Source organism: Erpetoichthys calabaricus, chromosome 12 (genome assembly GCF_900747795.2).
Source record: "Erpetoichthys calabaricus chromosome 12, fErpCal1.3, whole genome shotgun sequence".
Taxonomy (NCBI): domain Eukaryota; kingdom Metazoa; phylum Chordata; class Cladistia; order Polypteriformes; family Polypteridae; genus Erpetoichthys; species Erpetoichthys calabaricus.
The window spans coordinates 100834787-100857601 of NC_041405.2; the positions used below are offsets into that span (position 1 = coordinate 100834787).

At 36.2% G+C, this 22815-nt stretch overlaps 1 protein-coding gene across 1 annotated transcript in view; it reads left to right on the forward strand.

The window, feature by feature from the left end:
• tnmd (tenomodulin) overlaps positions 1-22815 on the forward strand; it is a 417047-nt gene that overhangs the window by 321349 nt on the left and 72883 nt on the right. The window contains exon 6 of the mRNA XM_051934485.1: positions 8357-8508. Within this exon, the coding sequence (XP_051790445.1) occupies positions 8357-8508 (152 nt within the window). The remainder of the gene's footprint in view (positions 1-8356; positions 8509-22815) is intronic.

Sequence of the window (22815 nt, forward strand, 5' to 3'; positions counted from 1 at the left end):
TGTACTGTGTAAGATGTAAAGGATGGTTTTTGAAAAGGAACGTGTAAAGATTAATGATAAGACACTTAGTTCCTCTCTTTTAAGTGTGGAGAATAAACAATTACAAGAAATACTAAGAGAAAGTCAAAAATTCTAATTATCTCTTACAACTAGGATCATGGGCCTAGTAATATTAATAAAATAAATATTTTTCATATAGCTCTGTTTGTGCTATACACAATCACAAAGCAGTTAATTATTAATAACATCGTACTTATTTTCAAAAGTTATTATTAATTGCTATATTTACAGTAACTTCAGCATGGTGGTTAAAAGTGCTACCCCATGGATCAGCCATCCAGGGTCCAAATTCTACGTCAGATTACCATCTGTGGAAGCTTTTTCTAGGGTTCAAGATAAAGGTGTGCAGGTTATGGCCACTTGGGAATCAGGAACTAACCTTTGTGAGTGAGTGCATGAGTGGCCAGTGCAGTGGACTTGCCCCACTAGAGTCAATTTCTGCCTCGCACCTCATGCTACCAAGACAGACTCTGGTCTTCCACAGTCCTGAATTTCATTAGATGGATTAGGAAAAGTTATGTCATTTTATATTTTCTGTTAGCCTTGACTTACAAACAGACACAATCTTCATTTCCTGAGAGACTGAAGGGTGTTTATAATTTTGCTTTGCAACTCTTCCTATCCCTTTGTCAGCCAATGAAGCTGCAGGTTATTAAGTTCATTTTCATTTGTCATCGCTTAAAAATCACAGAAGCAAGAGCATAGAGAAGATGGAAAGCTAGAAAGTAGAAAGTGTAAAAAAAAGAAATAAAAGGATAGTAGATACAGTAAATGTTAGTTGATGGTTAAATTAGGGACTCATAAGAGGTCAATCCTAGAAAAACTGTCACAAAAAGAAGCACAAAGTAAACAAAACACCATTTGAAAAATGAATCTATAAATATCCATCCATCCATCCATTTTCCAACCCGCTGAATCCGAACACAGGGTCACGGGGGTCTGCTGGAGCCAATCCCAGCCAACACAGGGCACAAGGCAGGAACCAATCCCGGGCAGGGTGCCAACCCACCGCAGAAATCTATAAATAATAAAATTTAATTTAATAAATCCAGCATAAAAAAATCTGTCAGATGTAGCCAGCTCTCAAGTTGGCACAGAAGTCTGCTACTTAAATAAAGTCACATATGGAAGTGTGCAAAAATACAGTGACATCTTCAAGTTACCAGGCTTTTGTAAAAGTGAAGCAAAGCCTAAGACTTGTGAACATGCCATTAGCAGAAGATAAAGCTACTTAGGAAAGAATAACTTCTGGACTTAAATTATTTAAAATACCACATAAATTCTGTACAGCTGAGCACAAAATATTTACTCAACAATTTTAAAAACGGAGGCCATTGCAAGACCAGTTCTATTTAATGTTTAGATGTAACCCTTTAAACTCTGCCTCATTTACAGTATGTCTGTTTTCTGCTATTTTGATTCAACTGACTATAACGTCATCGTCCTTCATTCAATATTCATGTTCTAACCCTCAAAATAAAGGTCAGATGTCTGTCTTTCAGAATTTTTACACCTGTAGAATTAGACACGTTGTATACTTATGTTGCAGCAGAATAAGTCTCAAAATTCAGTAACATGTTTACCAGAAATGCACTTTGAATGTTATTCCGATATTCATAGGTATCGGAATAAGCACTATAAAAATGTCAGTGAATTTGGCAGGAACACCCAGAAAAGAAAAAAAAACTGTTATGAAATATCTACAAGAAATATTTCTAGTTTTACTGCTTTGAAGCAGTACAAAAAACAGAATTCTTTTTCTCCACTTTTAATGTCTTCAAATAAGTATCCATAGTGTACATATATTTATTATTGAAGACCCATGGCCTATGTATCATTTTGAAGAGTAGGCTTTATTCTGTCAGAATATATAAAGCTGGTAAAGGAATTATACTATGTATCTAAATTACCAAACCAATAGTCACACACTTCAAAGACATCTTTAAAAAAAAACATTCTGAAATACAGAAAGAGGAAAACATCCATCCATCCATTATCCAACCCGCTATATCCTAACACAGGGTCACGGGGGTCTGCTGGAGTCAATCCCAGCCAACACAGGGCACAAGGCAGGAAACAAACACCGGGCACAGCGCCTGCCCACCGCAGGACACACACACGCACACACACACACAGGACAATTTAGGATTGCCAGGAAACCAGAGCACCTGGAGGAAACCCACGCAGACACGGGGAGAACATGCAAACTCCACGCAGGGAGGACCTGTGAAGTGAACCCAGGTCTCCTTACTGCAAGACAGCAGTGCTACCACTGCGCCACCGTGCCACCCGTGGAAAACATGGAAAGAGAAACGTGGGACTATTTGAAAGTTGAAACACTCCTGTCATTTAGTAGATAATAGTCTGTCCATCAAACTGAATGCAATTGAATCAGGACATTCAAGAAAGCCATGGAGGGAGGTTAAGGGCTGAAAGAAAAACATTGCAATGTGGTATCAGGATGTATAACATGTCATTTTAATACCAGAATACTATATTTTAATTATAGCAATGAGGAAATTAATGTTTTTATGCAGTTTTAAAAAACAATTGCATTATTGTTTGGTCCCACTGGTGGGCCCAAAACAATAGGGCTCAGTTTAAAGGGCTGAGGAAGCAGGACTTTAGGAGCAAACTAACACACCATCTTAAGATGAAGGTCTCTGAGCTTTAGGATGAGGATGATTAAAGAAATAGTGTACCAGACCCAGATGTCCTTTTAATTCAGTTTTATTTTTCTATAGAACACCTCAGTAAGTGTAGCTTCAGACCTTTGTAATAAATTCACAGGTAAATGCTATTACACACTTAACAAATCACTACTTACATAATGAGTTCACATAAAGACACAGATTTGTTTAAAAACACAGGAAAACAAAGCAGTTCAAAAGTGATTAACATAAAAGCATCCCAGCAAAATGTGTCCACTAATTAATTGTTGAGCTATGGCCAGTTGACGCTGAAGGAAAGGAAAATAAAAATTCCAATCAAACCTCTGGGGGGTCCCTAATCAGTTAAAACAGGCAAAGTCAAAAGACAAAGTCAGACACTGTCAGAGTTCTGGAAACTTTGGCAAACTGGCAGTCCGTCCGTCTTCTCTTGGAAATTCTACTGTACGGTCTGTGCTGCACTGTCTAATATGAAGCATAGTGTGCACCGCAAAAGTGGTGTGCAAGCAGAGACTCCAAACCAGAGAAATACAAATAGATAGGGAAATATTTTTTTTTTGTTCTTTATTTCGCCTTATACAATTTCTTGTATTAGGAATTTGTTAGTTTTCGCATACCCCTTGGGGTCAGAGCGCAGGGTCAGCCATTGTACAGCGCCTCTGGAGCAATTACAGGTTAAGAGTCTTGTTCAAGGGCCCAGCAGAGTAGGATCTCTTTTGGCAGTGACAGGGATTTGAACCGGCAACCTTTTGTTTGTACTGTCCAGGCGCATCAACACTAGGAGATGAAACTTCTGAAGTTCTCAGAAGGACAGAGTAGCACCAGTGGATCACTTTTTACCAAACCCAAGTTGTGTCTATTTTTAGAGATTTATACACATTTGCATGAGTTCATACTTACTGTATGAAATGGAGTCCTGGAAGATGATGAGACCCCTTTGGACATGTGGATAAGTTTCTGGCCAGAGCTTGACTGTATCCGTTTGGCATTGAGCATACTGTAAAAATGACTTAGATGAGGGTAAGCTGCCATTCCTGCAACTCCAATTTAAAGAGCTAGATGCTAAACTAAGGTACACCTTTTGATTATGGTGGTCTTCTTGGAAATTCTGCTTGTTTCATGTAAAGTAGGTAGATGAGAATGATTAAACAGCGACTTGATTTTTAGTGTAAGGTTGAGGTTCCTTGTGGAGCAGATGAATCCTGTAACTCAAGGAGGGTCACTAAGGTGTATGGAATGTACGTATTTAAGGCTAGCTGATAATTGTTCAGACTAATAAGAGGGTAGCAGAGAGGTTATAGTGGGCTTGTTTAACCGTTGCAATCTATGATTATGAATATGAACATGAACAACATTCATCTGTCTATCTTCAAGCTCACCTGTTCCAGTTCAGGATTATAGGAGTGGAACTAAATTCCAGTAGCATTAGACAAAAGTCAGGGATCAACCATAGAGAGGTTACCAGCTCATCATAAGGTTTATTTTTCCGCCCATCCAAACTCTCATATGGGGCCTCCTAACACCATTTAGCTTAGAGTACAGACCTTTAGATTGGGGGAGGTAAATTAAAGTACCTTGGGAAAAAAAAAACTTCTGCAAAGATACCGATCAAGCCAGAATTCAACCTTGGACTGTGCAGCTTTTGAGTTAGCGGGGCAATCCACATATGCAATCAACATAATTTAGTTTTTAAATTTGCTTTTCAGCCTAAACTGACAAAAGCCTTTTGATTCTTCTGTATAAATTAAAGAATTGATTGATTTACATTTAATGTCTTCCTCTCATAAAAGTGTTCAATTTAATTATTCCCATTCTGACTAAAATTTGTGTGAAATAGTGTAATCCAGAATTTTGCTAAATAGAAAAATCAGAAAATGAAAGGACCACTTCATTTTTATGAAGAGGCATTGGGAAAATATTCAGTGATGATAAAACAAAAGTACCACCCAAGCAGCAGTGATTCATCTTCATATCACATCTTTCAGTGGTATTTTGTGAAAGAGTAATTTCATAACAACTGTTGTCATTCTTGATACTGGTTCAGGTGTCTTTGTTATACATAAATTCAATAAAATGAATATTAAATTACAGAGCACCGTGATTTTTCATTCTCCCAGTGTGTGTGAGTGTGGGATCTCTGCCCAAGGCTGGTACCTGCCTTACACCTGATGCTGCCTACATTAAGCAGATTTGAAAATTGATGGGTGTATGTGTTTATAATTATTTAAGTATATATTTATTTTAAGAAAGAAAGTGGAAGGACAGGATCTCTGACTGGATAGGAATGAGAATTCTTACCTAGCAAGGTGGCCAGTATGTGGAAACACCAGCATCTGGGTACTAAGTCCCCCGCAGCATCCAAGGGATTCGGGTCCCCTTCAGATACCCACAGGGCATCATGGGAATTGGAGTTCTGGAATACAGCCCTATTTGGTTCTGTGGAGCCATGCAGGAGGGATATGACTCCTACTTTATGGGCCTCCTTTGTGACCTGGAAGTGCTTCCTATGGACCATGTTCTGTCCCTGGAAGTACCGCCTGGTTTAGAGATAAATGAAGCCATTTTAATAAAAGGACCATATTTGAACCCATGACTGGTTTGGGTGTGATTGTGTCTGGTGTTGGGGGCTCAGTGGTGTCACTGGTTACATCTACTGTTTACATATTGTAAATATTGTTTATTTGCCGAGTGCCTACACATAACCCTTAGAATGACCTTAGAGTGACAAGAAAATGTATTGCTGTGAACGCCTACTCCAGGTTCTATAACTTGATAATGTATAATTAAACATTTATGGATTGTAATGAACAGAGCAGGAGCAACAAGAGGAAACTACAATTCTGGTCTGCTTCCTTGCAGACCTAATTCCCATATCATCTTCTGGTCAAATTTTCAACATAGTGGGCCAGGGAGTAAATGTACGTGGTGGTTCAATACCATGTATCTCTAAAGCTAATTAGACTCACCCATTCATATACCCAGGCATCTTTGGAGACATGTTTTCTCTACTTTAGTATTATAAAAAAAAAGGCAACAAGCAGGCAATACTGAAACCGAACAACTGCTTGAAGATGTCTTTAAAGAGTCTTGGTGAGAGGGTATGGGTTAGAGCAAACCATATAACTGATAAACAAGTTAATGCATATTCATGGAATATTTGGACTGTTGTAGTTTGAAGGATGATAGCATAGTGGAAGTCAATCACATTAATAGTTGTTAATTATTGTTTCTACTATTGACAATGATTTTACTTAAACCTTAAATCTTTCAGTTGGTAAAGCTGATTCCATTGTTAAGTCAGTTATAGCAATCTATACTTTTTCCAGTCATTAATAGTTTACCACACATTGAATAAGCTTTAACTTTGTTATAATCTAAAGTCTGTACTATGTCTTTGTCTCCCTCTAAGGCAACTAAGTCGCACAGCCCCCATGTTGTTTATTGACAAGTGTAACTCTAAGTTTTGTACCAATGACTAAGACTACATGACAGCAACTGAACTAAGTATGGAAGAGCCAAGAAGGATCAAATGGTACTTGGTTCATCTTGTTCTATAGACAAAATACTCTTTTTACATTTACTGTGCAATGCATATGAAAAAAGGAAAATTAACAATAATATAAATTTCTATGCATTAATTAATTCATATTCAAAAATGCATAATTTAATGCAGCTAATTATAACATCTGAGACAAGGTAGCTGAAAGGTTACTGCTGCTGCATCCCAGTAATGGAGATATGCATGAAAACAACAGGAATGTTTTATGCCTTTTATAGAGAAGAGAGTTAAGGAACCATCACATGTTTGGGCTGTAGGGACTATACCATTAAATATTACTATTATCTGGGTGCAAATAAATACTTGTCTTACATCACCATTGAACCTGGCCATATGGCTTTGGATTAGTAGGGGAAACCTAACCATTTCTGCAATCAAAAAAGAGAAAGAGTATTGGCAATAGAGAGACAGATGGATAGAGTTGCTATAAAAAGTATTCAATCTAATTGATTTGTGGCCGGACTTGAAAAGGGTAGTTCAATCTCAATCCTTGTGCAACTGACAGAGCTGGAACAGTTTGGCAAAAAAGAATGGAGAAAAATGGCAGAGTTCAGATGTACACAGTTGTTAGAGAGAGACACAGTCTAAAGGCTGGAATTTTTGCAAAAGGTACATCTACTAAATACTGACATGAAGGAGGTGAATACTTCCACAATTATTTTGTTTTATATTTCTAATTAATTTAGGTCACTTTCCATAGATCATATTTCATTTTGGCATTAAAAAGCATTTTTCTTTTGATCAGTATCAAACAGGCAAAATAAATAAGAAAATTATTTATAGATAGATAGATAGAACCTCTGATTTCTCAATTAAATTTGATGGAAAAGGCAACCACAATGATTTTCTTGGTACCAGTGGTGTGGTTCTTTTCAGAAAAAAGTCACTTAGTATTCTATTTATTATAATTCTGTTTATATCAAAATGAACTTATTGTGCCCTTAGTGTATTTTATTGCATTCTTATTGTATTCTTGTGGCAGTTACTTTAGTTAAGGATGGCTGTATTTGTTGCCTATTTGCGTCAGAAATTGCTTTATCTTTGGTAAATATTCAGTACCACTTACTTTGTACATCAAAAATTCCACAAAGGGACACAAAGTGGAAAAATTTCCTAAGTTCTCTGGTTCTTGAATAGTTGTGTTCTGAATGCACTGTTTTAGATAAAAGAGCTGAAAAGCAAGTCAGAAAGGTTAAACACCTCAGGAGCTTACATTTCATATAGAGACTCAGTAATTATTTCTTTCACTGAAAATTACATTTCTGCATGTTTTTTTAAACTTTTGCAGCCTTTATTTTAAAAATGATGTGTTTAGCTCTTCTCTCCCTCTCACTTATGAGAACTTCTGATGTATTCCAGGTGTTCTCTGGTCTTTGGGGACGCTTCAGGCCATTTTCTCCCTTACCAGATATTTTCCTAATTCAAGTCCAACTTTTTTTTTTTTTTACTGATTCTCTGGTTTTATTTCATGCCTTCAAAATTGCCCTCATAGTGCCCTAGGAAATTTACTAAGATGTACATTGATTGTATGGTGTCATTACACTGGCACTATCCAAACTACCAAAATGGTCTGCAGACCAATGGTCTTCATCCAGTGTAGAATTTTAGGTGGTCCAGATATAAAGTCAAGTCAAGTCAAGTCAACTTTATTTAGGTAGCTGGGGTTCACCAGAGTAGACTGAAGGATTGGGCTGCAAACACAGATGTCATATACAACAAGGGCCACAGCTGAGTGTACTTCCTGAGGTGGCTCAGTCCTCAGATCAGGTCAGAGGCAGGAAGTGTGTGCATACCCTACACAGGTCCTGGATTTGACACTAAGATTATAAAGCTGTGAGGCAGAATCACTGACAAATGTGCCACTATACCAACCAGCTTAAAAATGATTAAGTAATGCAGAATAGGCAAAATGACAATGTTGATTAAGGTAGAAGTCTGATTATTACCTGGAAGAGAGCAAAAAGGTAGATGCAGGGCACAAAAGGGCTGGCATTTAGAACCTTTGATAGTTTTGTGTGAATTGGATGAATTAAAAGAACAAGAATTACAGCTTTTGTTTCTGTGATAGATGCTGATTTTCATGACATTGAAGACATAAGCCTATCCAATGAGGACAATACCGATGAAGACTTAAGCCAGTTTCAGAAAGACACTGAAGCCAACCAGGAAGGAAAACGTCGAGTAAGAGATGTCATGGTTGATGTCCCAGTAAATGATTATGTAAGTTCTTGTTTATTTTTGTTATGGTTTTGCATGGAATCCGGGCCAGCATGTGGAGTGAGGTGACAAAGTGATTGACTCGATGGCACACGTCAGGGCAGCATTATCATGGCACTTTTTTTTTTAACATTAGGAAATGACAATACAAAAATGTCAAGTGTGAACCTTAATTAAAAGTGCAGTACTACCTTTAGACACTATAAAAAATATTCTCACTTTAAAAGTTTCAAATTTCACATAACGTAGTTTGCAATGCCACACTGTGAACTCTAGGAATCATAACAGTACATTTATATTTGGAAGGCACATGTTAGTACAAGGTACTGGTGCTCATTTTTACATATCAATATAGGTTCAATCTTTACGGGGGTGGGAGGAATGGAGGCAAACCAGCTGTAGCATTGCTAGAGAAAAGTTGCAATGGTTAAAACACGTTGAAAAATCTAAATTAACTGTGTTTGATTCTACTACCCACTAAGGCGATATTCAGACTGCAGTTCTGTTTTGCAAGTGATTCTAATCTGATATGATTGTGTTCCATTATCTATCTTACATGAGTGAAAATTAACTTTTCTTTGCATAGCAGCACAACCAAATATTGGTAGGGGTATCTCTCTATTTAATGCAGCAGCCTCCCAGGTAGCTTACACTAATAATGACAATACTAAAAAAGGTAGCCTTATAAATTAAATTTAGGCCTTTGAGCTAAACTGACTAGCCTAATGTAATCACAAAATTCAATGAAATCGAAGTACTGTATAATGATTATCTCTGAACATTTACGCATGGTTCCTGCTTACTGTTTCCTCTGCAATGTATGCAAATAATGCAATATTTCCATCCAATCACATAGTGTCAGTTTTTTAGATATGAAGAGCTTTTAAAGTGCCAGGAGCCAGAGAGGATGTTAAGAGTGCAATATCAAGTCACTGATGGTGGCTAACAAGAGAAGATGACATTTGTGTAATTTTAGCTTCAGTTTTAACGTAAGCCCATTTCAAAAAAGCTTATACATTGAATTTAATTAATATTTAGCAATGCAATCAAAGTCTATGTGTAGTTGTTTAATGTTACTTTGCCACATCTATTGCTTCTATGCTACAACAGTTTGAGGATTATTATTATTATTGTTGCTGTTGTTTTTGCTGTATTATTATCTGTGTTGTATGCTACAATTTTTTGCCCCCAGTGTTTATGACGGGTTGGCACAGATGCATAGTGAATTGTTTATACACTGATTATTTAAATTTTGTTAACTTCTGGAATCTTTTAAAAGATTTTTAAATTACACCACATGTGTTTAGTTAAAGAAAGGCAGACACTTTTTTTTTTGCAAGACATTTATGAAACTTCTATGACATTTATAGAGGCGTACAGGAGTAAAGAAACAGCAGAATTTGGTTTTGCATTTAGTTTCATATTATATTGCACATTTGTATTTTTTTTAACATTTTGTTGAATTTATTAAAAGCAAATAACATTCCATACGAGCAAGTCAAACTTGACAAAACTAAGTTCAAATCAACCCCCATCCATGAGAAAGAGAGCAAGGCCAACAGCCAAAGTAAAACTTTAAGAGCAGAAAATAGGGGGAGAAAATCCTTTTCCATTCAAATGCTTATTCTAAAATGTTATTGATCCTGCCAGGTTTTAAAATAGTTTTGAACGGATTGTCTAAGTGAGAATTAGATTTTTTCCAATTTCAAATAGTATAGTATACTAATAGCAATGTTTGTTGCACAGACAACTTATAGAACAGTCCCACTTCCATCCAGTCATAAGATGAAGTTGAGAAGGAACAGTTATGATTCCAGTTAGTTTGTTATTTTTTGGTTAGCTTGAGAATTGTTTCTGGCCACCTTGTAATCTTTTATGATGCTTGATGGTATGCTGATTTTGGGCAGGTTCCTTATATGTAGGCTGAAATATTTTAATAATTGATTATTAATAATTAATTATAAATATTTAATTGGGATAATTTTGCAGTGTCAGATTGGATTTTTTAGTGTATTTAGAATTTTTTTGTTGTGCCATCGTCAAGACATAGGTTGGTAAGATTGTGTATCCCAGAAATCAAAGCATGTGAATTCACTAGCTCAACATTATTTAAGTCAGCAGCACTCTGTATGCAGCCTCCAAGTTTGCTGAAGAAAAGCTTAATTATGAGCCTGTTTACTAGAAGTTTTGGTTCAGGTTTCTAAATGTTTGTTCTCTTTTTGAGTATGAGTGTTATATAGCATCTTTGGATTTAGTAAACAATAGTTAAGTCTTCCTGATTTTAAATGTTTTCCGCTTCTTGACTAAATTTAATTTTGTGGTCTTTTCTTTTGCTGTGCTTGTATGGATCACCAGATTCTAACCTGTGGAAGAACATAGGGGACATTTTATACTGTGGGTTTTCAGGATTATACAGAAGACGGAGCTTTCTGCATGAAGTTAGGTCAGGGTGTCTACTCTTTGTCCAGATCAGCAGCTTCCTGACTGCAGATGAATCAGATGAAAACTTGATTTTCCCTCCCTTTTTCACAAAACCTCTAAAGTATTCAACTTACTTTAGTCCCCTCAGACCCAGCTAAATCAAGACACTTATAGCACTATATAAGGAGGGAAACGAAGAGAGGCAGTAGTTTAGCGTCAAACTATTTGCATTTGCTGTGTAATAGTCTGAATCATGAGCTGATTGATTTCTCACAGCACCAAAACACATTATTGAAAAATTACTTGAAATTAACACCCATTTTTGCATTTCATGTTTGCTAATTGTCCATTAATTGTGAAATAAAGGCTTAATTTCGAATTGAACATCACTTTCTTAAATATAAATTGATATCACAAATTTTAATTCCATGCCTTCTTCCACTTTCTACATATGTTTGAATTCCATTTTATGATCATAAGGTGTAGGAGCCTATCCCTGCAACCCCGGACACAAGGCGGAACACAAACCTGGATGGAGTGTCCGTCCATAACAAACTCAAGCACACACCCACAATCACTCATATGTGTTTATGCTTGTGTTAGGGATAGAAAAGTGAAATATGCAGAGAAAGCCCACCTGGTCCTGAGGACAATGTAATAACTCCTTAGATAGTCTGATTGTCCCATGTCCTTGCAGTTTTGTGGCTACAACAATAACCATTGTGTCACCATGTTGTTCCACATTTGAATTACAAAATTAGTAACACCAAGATCATGACTGCCACAGTCATGTTTTGTGCATTATGACGCCTATCATTGTTAAGCATTTTTTATTTCCTTACTAAATGAAACAAATTCCATTTCATATCTTTTTTCCAAGACCCAACAGTTTAAAAGCTCTCTTAATAAAGTTTCCTTTTTTATTGACTGCACTTTTTTATAAGTTCTGAAGGGCAAGACAAAGCTTAATTCAGCTGTCTGGGTGAAAGAAAATGTTTTTATTCTGTCTACACTAAAATATTTACCTGTCATTTCTTTTCATATTTTTCTGCAGCTCATTTAGTCTTAGTCATAATGAAGTAAAAATCTGACATTAAGGTTGAAGTGTCTGTGGTGATTTTGACACTGGTAATAAGACTTACATACATTGGATAATGTTTTAGAATGCAGTCTGCATTTATAGGTAATTATTATATCAACAACAAGAACAGCATTTTTATTTCTATAGTGCATTTTCATAAGAGGAATGTAGCTCAAAGTGTTTTACACAATATAAAAGAAGAGATACAAGAGAAAAAAACAGCAAGTTAGAAACAGATAGTCTTATGTAAATAAATAAATTTTAAAAAATGTGCACTTACATAACATATTCTTATAACATTCCCTTACATATCCTTATTTGTGTGTAACCACTTAAAGACATCCTAAGGTACTGTTATGCTACTAATATTTTAGATATTAATATATTACATTTTTGCCTGGAAAGTTTGGTGGTGCCATATCATAATTTTTCTTTATGTGTATAGACGTCTGAAATGTAAATACAGTATTAAATTACCTAACTAATAATATCAGTCCTTCTTTTGATAGTAACTAGAGAAACTTGCAAGTTCATACACCTTTCATGTCACAAAAAAAATCAATCAAACAATTGATGCTGGTGTACTGTCTCAAAAAATTAACAAAACAGTATTTTAGAGAATTAATTAGGAAAAGAGTCGGGTGAAAAAAAAATATACAAAAGATTGCAACCCAAAAATCAAACATTCCAAATAGCCAAGCCCAAAACGAAACTGTAAAAGAATCATTCAGAATTCTGAGAGCCAGAGTCAATAATCCCAGTGAAACACACATACCATAGTCTTTAGGTTTGTACGTCAATCTCGGATACTGCAGATGTAAAACGATTGACCTTTACACCATCACGTCTGTGATGGCACACAATGGCAATTGAGATAAAATGGTGACATCCATGGAAAAAACAAAATGGCATTGTGGGAAGATGCAAAAAATAAATACTGTAATAAAACAAATTTTATTCATAATTTAATATTTGGAACCCCTATATTCTAAAGCCATCCAAAAAGATTCAAGCAAGGTACCCTCACAATAAAAAAAAAATACATAACCAAACTGAATTGCGGTAACTGGTGACCAGTGAGTCAGATCATTGTGATGCCCTTTGACATTGTCATCATCTGACAAAATACAGAAATATACATATACAAATATACTGCTCAGAAACTTGAAAAGGCAACACCTCAGGATTTGAGATGAATTGCTTTGAGGTAAAAAGGATGAGCCATAATAACAGGGGAAGAATATACGGACTACACACACTGCATGATTGAACATCTGGCAGCACTGCTAACCACCATGCAGGCAGGTGTCTGCTGATTAGCATAATGACAGCAAACAATTGAAAATTCTTCTACATACATTCTTGTTCTTTCTGAACCAGGATTCCTTGCTTCATTAAAACAGGAGCAGCATATCACTGGCTTCTTTTCCATGAAGTGGAAAGAGCACACATAGGTTTCCTTTTTGGCTCTTGCTGTTCTCTTTAGCGGTGAGTGAAAATCAGGATGTAATTTTGAATAATACTTTACCGATATTGATCTTCTTTCTTTTTTTCCCAAATTAATGTAGCTACCTTTAAGTTAGCAAAAGGTGCTGGTACCTGTTCACTGTAATGTACTTCTTGGGAAAAAATTGAGGCAGAAGTGCAAACACAAGATTAAATAACAGCAACAACAACAGGCAGCCATAATATTAATATGTGTGGTGACCTTCAAACCCCGTCATTAAACTGAAAAGTTCTGGATGGACACCAGCACACATTCCCAAGGGTACAGAGAACACTGCAGGGCCAATTGGTCTAGCCCTTCAGTCGGAAACAGGCTTTCAACACCTGTCATGAAGACAATTTTACATACTACAAGAACTAAAATTTTCCAAGATAAGTAGTTACATTAGTCATAATACAAAACAACATAGAAATTTGGAAAGACAAATGTTTAAGCAGACAAAGCCGAGGGTTGTTATAAACATTTTAATAATAAGTTAAATCACTGAAGCAAACATATTATTTACTTTGCACAACTTTTCAGGTCCTGAATGTAGAAATTCCACTGACACCTAATCAAAGCTATCTTATGCAATCTGTGTTGCAAGTGTTTCCAGTTTGTGTATTTAATAATCACAAAAGACTTCATAAGACTTGTGGTGATTTAGCATCTAAATCTAGGAATCAGATTAGTGTTAGGGTTAGGGTCAGCCTGGTCAATGTGGAGTCTACATGCTCTCCACATGTTGGCATGGTTTTTTTTTCTCCAGCTATTCCTGTTTTTTTTATATCCCAAATACATGCTGGTTAGTTTAATTGGTGAAATCTAAATTGTTCTGATAGCTGATTAATTATGAGTGCCCTCTGCAATGGATGTAACCCTGTCTAGCACTGGTTCTCGCCTTGCCCTCAGCTGTATAGGTAGGGTAGAAAATGGATTGGTGGACCGGACCTCATACATAAAGATTTAAAAACTGTTCTTATGACATACAAGCATTTCTTTTTATAAAGCATTTCTGTGGTGGTCACTAGCCTAAAGTGGATTACTTCCTTGTTGTGATCAAATATTGCAGATCTAGTACATTAAGTTACTTTCTGAATGTGGTGGAGACTGAAAAGAAAGCTTTTTCATTTACAAGTCAAACTCCAGGCCCAATGAGAAGTAGCCATTATTTGAGTGATTTCTGCGTAAAATTATATAAGCTGCCTTGACTGAGAACTATCAGAGCTTAAAACCTATATTTATATATCATGCTACCTTAAGAGAATCTTCAAGGAATGCAGTAATGGTCTATGGGGAGATCTTCCAAAAGCTAATGTGTGCACAGAAGTGGACTCCTGCTAGTTTCACTAAAGGATTGATGCTGGGAGACTTTAATTTTTTTTTGTCTTCTCACGAAAGACAAGGGTTCTGTTGGGAAAGGATATGACAACTTGCAGCATACTTGAACTTTTAAATTAGTTAGCTTTATAGTGAATTTCAAATGCCTCAAGCCATCAGGAAACACAATCATATGGCAGCCTTTGATATTACAACATGATATACATGCAAAAGGGAATAAAAGCACTGTTAAATGAGAGGGTACAGTTCAAAGCATGGCTGGGGTCCATAGGATGTAAGAAAGGTTATCTTGAGGGAGAAAAATAGGTGGGCCGAAAGCTAACAAATCGAAAAAGAGGAACCATTTGTTTAATGACTAAGTAAGTGGTCAGCACTGATGGATGAAAAGATACAAGCATTACTTTAAGATACAACACCAACAAAGTGTTAAATATACCACACCAACAGAGTTTTGAATTGAATTTAAAATGCTCCTATTGTCAAATATTTTCTGTGTTACTTGTAAATTCATTTTATATGAAATACCTCTACTAAACAAGTGGAGGGTTTGCATTTTAATACTGAAGTCAGCAAGGTTAAAAAAAAAACTCCGGAATTCAACGAAAGAAAATACATTCCGTAGGCTCAGTTAGTGTAACAGTGAATGATTTCTGATGACGGCAAGCTGATCTGCATAAGAGAAAATCAGAAAACACGCTGTGCTGCTATTTTCTAAGCTGCATTCTGCTTTAAGATTAGAGATGTACACAACATTATGCATTCTAAGAAAAGTCCCTTAAGTGTTTTAAGCCTAGTGCTAATAAATAAAAAAAAACAGAAAGAGGCCTACTAGGTAAATGTTGATTAGAAAAATCTATGTGTGCAGCCAGTAATCCATTTTTTCCACTAAACTGCCTTAACTGCTCTTTTATGCAGTTTTAAGGCAACATCTCAATATACATTAATTAGAATTTGAATCTACTAATAAGCCCATCCCGAAATTTCATATTAAAAGCCAGCATCATTTATTTGTTGTCATGGATTTGATTTATGGTTAAACTGCATACTTCACTTCAGTTTGTAAGACCCCAACTGCGAAGATCTAACTAAATCCTCAAGTCCTGATGAGGCCATTGCAAAATTAACCCATCACACCATGCTGGTGCATGAATATTGCCTTCAACTCTAAGCTCCACTATTATTGTAGGTGTAATGTGATTTACAGTACATTCACCTCCTGGTATCTGTCTCTTTTTTTTAATTTTTGCAATCCTCTGCTCGGATTTCAGTTGTTACATTGGGAGGTTACTATGGATTACTGCTTTGAAGAACTAGGGTGTTGTACCATGTTAGCCATTATGAATGTAGTGAAAAGTCAAGCAAAATGACACCTTTTATTGGCTAACTAAAAAGATTACAATATGCAAGCTTTCGAGGCAACTCAGGCCCCTTCTTCAGGCAAGATGTACATACCATTACATCTTGCCTGAAGAAGGGGCCTGAGTTGCCTCGAAAACTTGCATATTGTAATCTTTTTAGTTAGCCAATAAAAGGTGTCATTTTGCTTGACTTTTTACTGCTTTGAAGAATATTAGATCAAAATCTTTCTTATAGATGGAGCATATGCCTGAAAAAAACAAAAAATACAAAATTATGCAAGAATAGATATTATACAAAATGCATTATTTCATATTAAATATTGATGGTGTGCACATGAATGTACTTTGGAAATTAACCTCTTCCATGTCTGGTTCATGCCTGATGCCAGATACTGCCAGCATAGGCTCTGCCCGCATCAACTCTGAACTGAATTAAGTAGGCTTTGAAAATGAATGAAGTGAAGAATAAACTATTGGTGATTATTAATTTAAATGAACGATAGATAGATAGATAGATAGATAGATAGATAGATAGATAGATAGATAGATAGATAGATAGATAGATAGATAGATAGATAGATAGATAGATAGATAGTGAATAAGGCGGCTTGTGCACATTCCATTCAGTAACCATTCACTGCTCATGTTCAATGCTTTGCTTGTGAATGTTATTCACCTCCACTCTCTTTCAGAGATCAAGTTAAGTTGAATTGTTTTTAGCAGCTTACAGTTGCATAAGATCACATAAAAGGATGGACAAGTAAGCAACCAGACAGGTTTTGTTTGTTGGTGTTGCAACATCACTCAGTAATCACTTAAAAATAAATGGCAATTACATAAATTGCTATGTTGTTCGATGTGATGTTAACACGTTAACATTAATGGGGCCTCTAATTTCCAAGTAGCTGAATGAGTATCTCTAGTTTGAGTCTTTAGCTGACCACAAATCTATGAATACACAAATCTTATTGAATTATATTTGTTAATTAATGAGTTGAAATTTTTCGGAGAGAAATTGCTTAATTTGCACAGAGGACTGGCACTGGATGTGGCATTGTACACAAAAGCTTAAACATGAGCATTCAAGAAATCAATCCAGTCACTCACACATACGCTACAAAAGAGCATTTACCATATTAATGAGCCCTTTCTACCTGCATAGCAAATCCAATTAAAAAGTGAATTTTTAAATAAATCAGCTTTAACTGGGGATGTGGTTGTTATCTCAAGAGGAAACCTCACTTCTCTGAGTGCAGTCTAAATAGCAAACTCAAAATCAGTGGCCTGCTGCCTGGTCCAGCCTCTAGCTCTGAACCCCCAAATGTGTGTGCACACACTCACACACACACACTCAGAAACACACACACTGGCCATCAGCCTACTATGTTAAAATTTAGCATTTTCAATAAACACTGCAAAGAAGAAACACATCTGCATTCCAAATGTATGCTGGCACACAATGTTGTTGGAAAAGGATATCTGGTGCTTCTAAAATAAAAAGAAAGTGACGATGGAGAGAGAAGGTTTCATCTATTTTATCTGATGCCTCCACTGGCTAGATCCAAAACACAAGTTAATTAATATTGCTTTTTGAAGTCTTGATGTGTTTTTTTTCTCATCAAAGCTTCTTCCTTTTTTCTCTCTCTCCTAAAACTGCTGTTTGTAGCAGGGGCTCAAGCATAGACTATTAAAAATCACTTTAGAATATTCTAGAATCTTAACAGGTCTGCCATCCCTGCTGTGCTTAGTCCATTGAGAAAAAGACTGCGAAAAAAACAGCTCAAAGCATAATACCTACTAAAAATATTAAACACAGGAGTCTCCTTAATGTAAAATAAACCTGGCGTCAGGTAGCTAGGAGAGCTTCTGTGATTCCTGTGGAGTAAAAAGATATGGTAAACTGTAACAGAGCAGCCTGAAAAATAGTGCTGCATTAGCAACAATGTTTTTGTTAATAAATATAAACACTTCAACGCTTCAGTGCAAGTCTAACTGGAGAAATAATCTGACAGTTCTAAAGTTAGGGTTATTTAAAGTGAGCACATGTCTTCCATGTGTTTACTTATAATCAGATATTATGTTAGCACGGTGATTAGAACTTGTGCTTCAAGAGTCCGGGTAGCACAGTCTTCAGTAATCACCCTGAATTTGCACCTTTACCAGATGACCACTAGCACTACTGCCTAACAGCTCCAGTGATCATCGATTTACGACCTGCCTACTGCCTGTGTGGTGTTCATACTTTACTTGTGAGTCTATTTCAGTTTTCTACATCATTCCAATAATGTACATGCAAGGTTATTAAGAAACTCTAAATTAGCTGAGTGAGTGTGCCTTATGATGGAATGGCATCCCATTCAGAACTAGCTCTTGATGCCAGCATAGGCCCTGACCCCATATAAACCTGTTATGACCAAAGCCCATTTAGAAGATAAAACTGGATGGGCTGAGTTAACAGAATAACTACAACAAAAAATTATATTTGTAAAAAAATAAATGCTGCTATTTCATTTGGCTCCCTCATTCTATCAATTAATTGAATTTTATCAGGTCTTTTACATACCACCTTTTTTCCAGAAAGCACCCAGCAAAATATTACATAGATAAAGGCATTTTAAAGATGGAGTCATGAAAAAATGTCTTTGCTCCTTTGCTGATTTCTTGTTATTGCAATTTTTTAACACTGAATGTTTTCAGATCTTCGACCAAAGTCTAATGTTAGAAAAAGGACATCTGAATAAATAATAAAGACTCATTTTAACTTATATTATTTATCTAATATGGCCAACAGCTCCCCAAACACCCAACACAAACAGGCTCAGACACAAGTATAGAAGCACAAGAGAGTTTTGTTTGTGGGAAACACTTCTTTTAAGCATTTCCTATACCACAGTCACAAAGCACAGCAATAAAGCACAGTACATCTCTCTGCAACTCTCGCTCTTTTTTCTTCCTCTCTCTGCCACTGGTGACTCCACTCCTCCTCACAAGCTTCATCCTCCTTTCTTCCAACTCTGGCTCCTGGAGCTGAGGTAGCCAGCTTCTTTTATGCAGCACCCGGGAGTACTTCTGATGTCCCAATTGGCCCAGGAACACTTCTGGGTGAAGTGGGAGCCTGACAAGGTAGGATTCCCCAGTCCCCACAGGACCCTCTGGTGGTACCCACAGAACCCAACAGGGCTGAGTCGACAAACTCCAAGTCCCATGATGCCCTGTGGGAATTCATGGCACCTCTGCAACCCAGAGGGGCTTCCACTTGGCATTTCGGGGGAGGTAATGCCCTACAGAAGCTGTCTTCCCCTATCCTTTCGCTTCATGGGCATACTGGCCGTGTAAGGGTGCAGGCCGTCCCTCACAGTAATGAACAAAGTTATCCAACACCAACTGGTAAAACTCGATAAAGAAGTTAAATCTACTTGAACTTAACTCATTTAAAAAAATAATTAATTATTAATAAATTTTAAAATCATTTAATGTCCCAGAAACCCAAGTCTGCTTCTTGATGTCCCCTTCTGCGTCCTTATGTTTGTCCTGGACGACCACAGTGGCCGCAGGTTTTTGTTCCAATACAATTTCTGAATTAGAAGGAATTGTTGCTGGCAACAGAACTTGCTGTTGAATTCTTCCATATTATGCCATTCTTATATTGTAGATTTTTACTTTTCTGAGAATATCAGACTAGAGCAGGTTAGAAATTCTCACTCCTTCAATTTTCTCCATTTCTTTATGAATATTTTATCTTTACTGATTCTTCATAACGAATACACAATCTTAACAAGCAAGTTAACTAAAGTTGAAGACAAGAATGCTCCTTAGGCAATAATGGTTTCATTAGCAATAACTGACTTGAAACAAAAACCCGCAGCCACTGCAGCCTTCCAGGATCAAATGTGAGTACCTCTGGTTTTAGATAGACAGGCCCGAGAAAAACTAGAAACAGTTTACATTAAAGAAAAGTCAGGTTTGTGTTGGATTACCGAAAAATAATCTAAGGTCTGTTTGTTATACACAAAGGAATCTGCTCCATTTGTTTTATTAGTCTGTTTTAAAATATCTTCTAGGCATAGCCTACATCTGTCTGCCCATCCTTTCATTTTCCCATGTGCTTATTCTAATCTTTTATCTGTGTATCATATACAACAATTTTAAGAAGTGAAATCATGCTTGAAGAAAACCTCCATCTATTTTCTAACTTCCCTACTGTATCCATTCCAGACACCCTGGGGCCATAGCCCGAAGCTCTGGGTACAATTTGGAGCACCAGTTAATTGCAGGGCACACTTACACTTCCTCATTCAGACATGGTATGCTGTATTGATGTAGGAAGAAAACAGAGACAGATTCATATAGACAAAATAAGAATATACAAATTGTACACACACCCGTGATAGGACCAGAACAGTGGAGCTAACCACAAGAAATAATTAACAAAAACTGACATCAACAGATTTTGACCTAAAATAGAAATGCGGTCTTCACTCAGCAGGAACCTTAAACACATCTAAGACAGATGAGGAGATTTTGCTGAAGAGACAACAATGAATGTTATGTTACATTACAGTATTGTGGTTGCTGCAAGATGGATCAGTAAGATTCTTTCATATTTACTCAGCCAAGACACTCAGTACTGTTTATTTGTAATCTAAGATCAAAATCAGTCAAGTGATTCATATCTTTCTACTTCAAATCATGGTGTGTTTTTCAAAAAATATGCCAATTTCACCACTGAATACATTAACCACGCTGTTCTTATATTCATGTAATTGAAAATATGAGCAACATTTTCATGTGTAAATGTGTTGTTATTTTGACCATTTATTTTGACAAAAATAATTTCATCCAGAAATTCTGAAAATGTATAGACATGCAAATATTACTTAAAGTTCCTTTAACAGTTGTAGCACTTTGAGCTTTTAATTTGACATTAAAACATTCATTTCAGGCAGAAAATATGAAGATGTGTTAATAAACAAGCTGAATAAAATAATGTGGAAACTGCTATTTTTAGTACTTCACATACTGCGTTTTGCCTGATTTTAATTGATGTGTTACTGAATATGTGACAAGAAAATAGATGTCAGCATAGCAGAATGCATGTGCTGGATGTGTCCTTTTTCAGATTCTGAACATCCACCCCCAAAATGCTCTCTGCATAGCTTGACATTATAGATTATTTATAAATGATCTTCTAAGTCAATTCATTCAATTAGACATTTTCAAAACTGCTTCAGCCCATTTAGTGTTGGATGTAATGGCAACAAGGGAATGAAAGGATCTCAAATGAAATAACTCATCAGTCAATTCATGACAACACACAGCACCTCAGTGGACCAAATTAATGTTGTTTTGGATTGGGGGTTCAAACTGCAGGATTATTGAACCCAGTGGGGAAGTGACAGTGTCACGCTGGGCAATAAGTAAAAAACAAACTGAATGCAAACAAGATGTAACATTAAGATAAAAAGAAATATATGCACACATACGGTACATTAATAAATAAATAAATAAATTACTAGACACAGCCATCATCTAATGAAAATGAACATCTTAAGAACTTCTTGAACATTTCACAAATAGTGAAAGTCAACATCTTGCTATGCCTTTGTGTTGTGTTCTTTTGTTTCTGTAAGCTGATGAGTAAAACTTCTCCACAGAGCAGTCTAGACATTTACATTCTCGAGATCTGTAAATCTGCCCTGGCTTCATGTTCACTTTCTAATACTGCCCACAAAAGTGACAAAAAGAAAAAAAAAACGTCAATTTTTCTTTCTCGGATATTTCTTGATTATAAATATTGCATTTGACATAGAAAAAAACCTCTCTGTGATTCACAAATCACAAAGGCAAAACAATGAACGTGCCCTATGTGCCAAAGGTCTGGGTATATTGTACGAATAACAAAATTTAGTGTATTTTTTTAAAACAGCTAAGTATTCCCCTCAGTCGCCTTCATCACTGTGGCCTGCCTTGAGGTATTAGAACTTTGAAATATTTTTCCCCTGCTGTGTGCTTTTCATAAATAATCATTAAAGCTGCGGTGACAGAGGTTGCTGGAAATATAAAGCTGACCTTTTGCCATCATTGCCATGTTGAAGCGTAGAGCTGCAGAGCGGTCCTGGACATCTTTCAAAGTGAATAACTATCAGTGAGACACTTTAGAGAAATTACACCATGGTCCTTGACCTAGATTCTACAGTTAAGCCTTAGAGATGATTGGACCTTTTTTCGAGACAGCCCCCTAAGCCCACACCCTCCCAAATGGAAAATTGTCACAAACAGGAATTTAACTCTGAATATCTTGAATGTGACTACCGTTTTTCACTTAAAAACAACATGGTGTTTTCTTTTCAAAGTATCTCAAAAGTCAAAATATTACTGCTGTGTAGCAGTCTCTGTCAAAAGGACATCTAGAGTTTTAAAAAGTCACTTGGTGATGTTTGTGATGAGCAATCATAACATCTAAATTAAGAAAAAAAGAAAATGAAAACATTTAATTCCCCAGTTTCCTTCACAACACATTACATTTAATTGATGCTTATACTGTATATCTAATTTTTCTATTGCAGGCAGCTGTAATAATTTACAAATGTAATATATGCAAAAGAGAAAACAATATACATTGC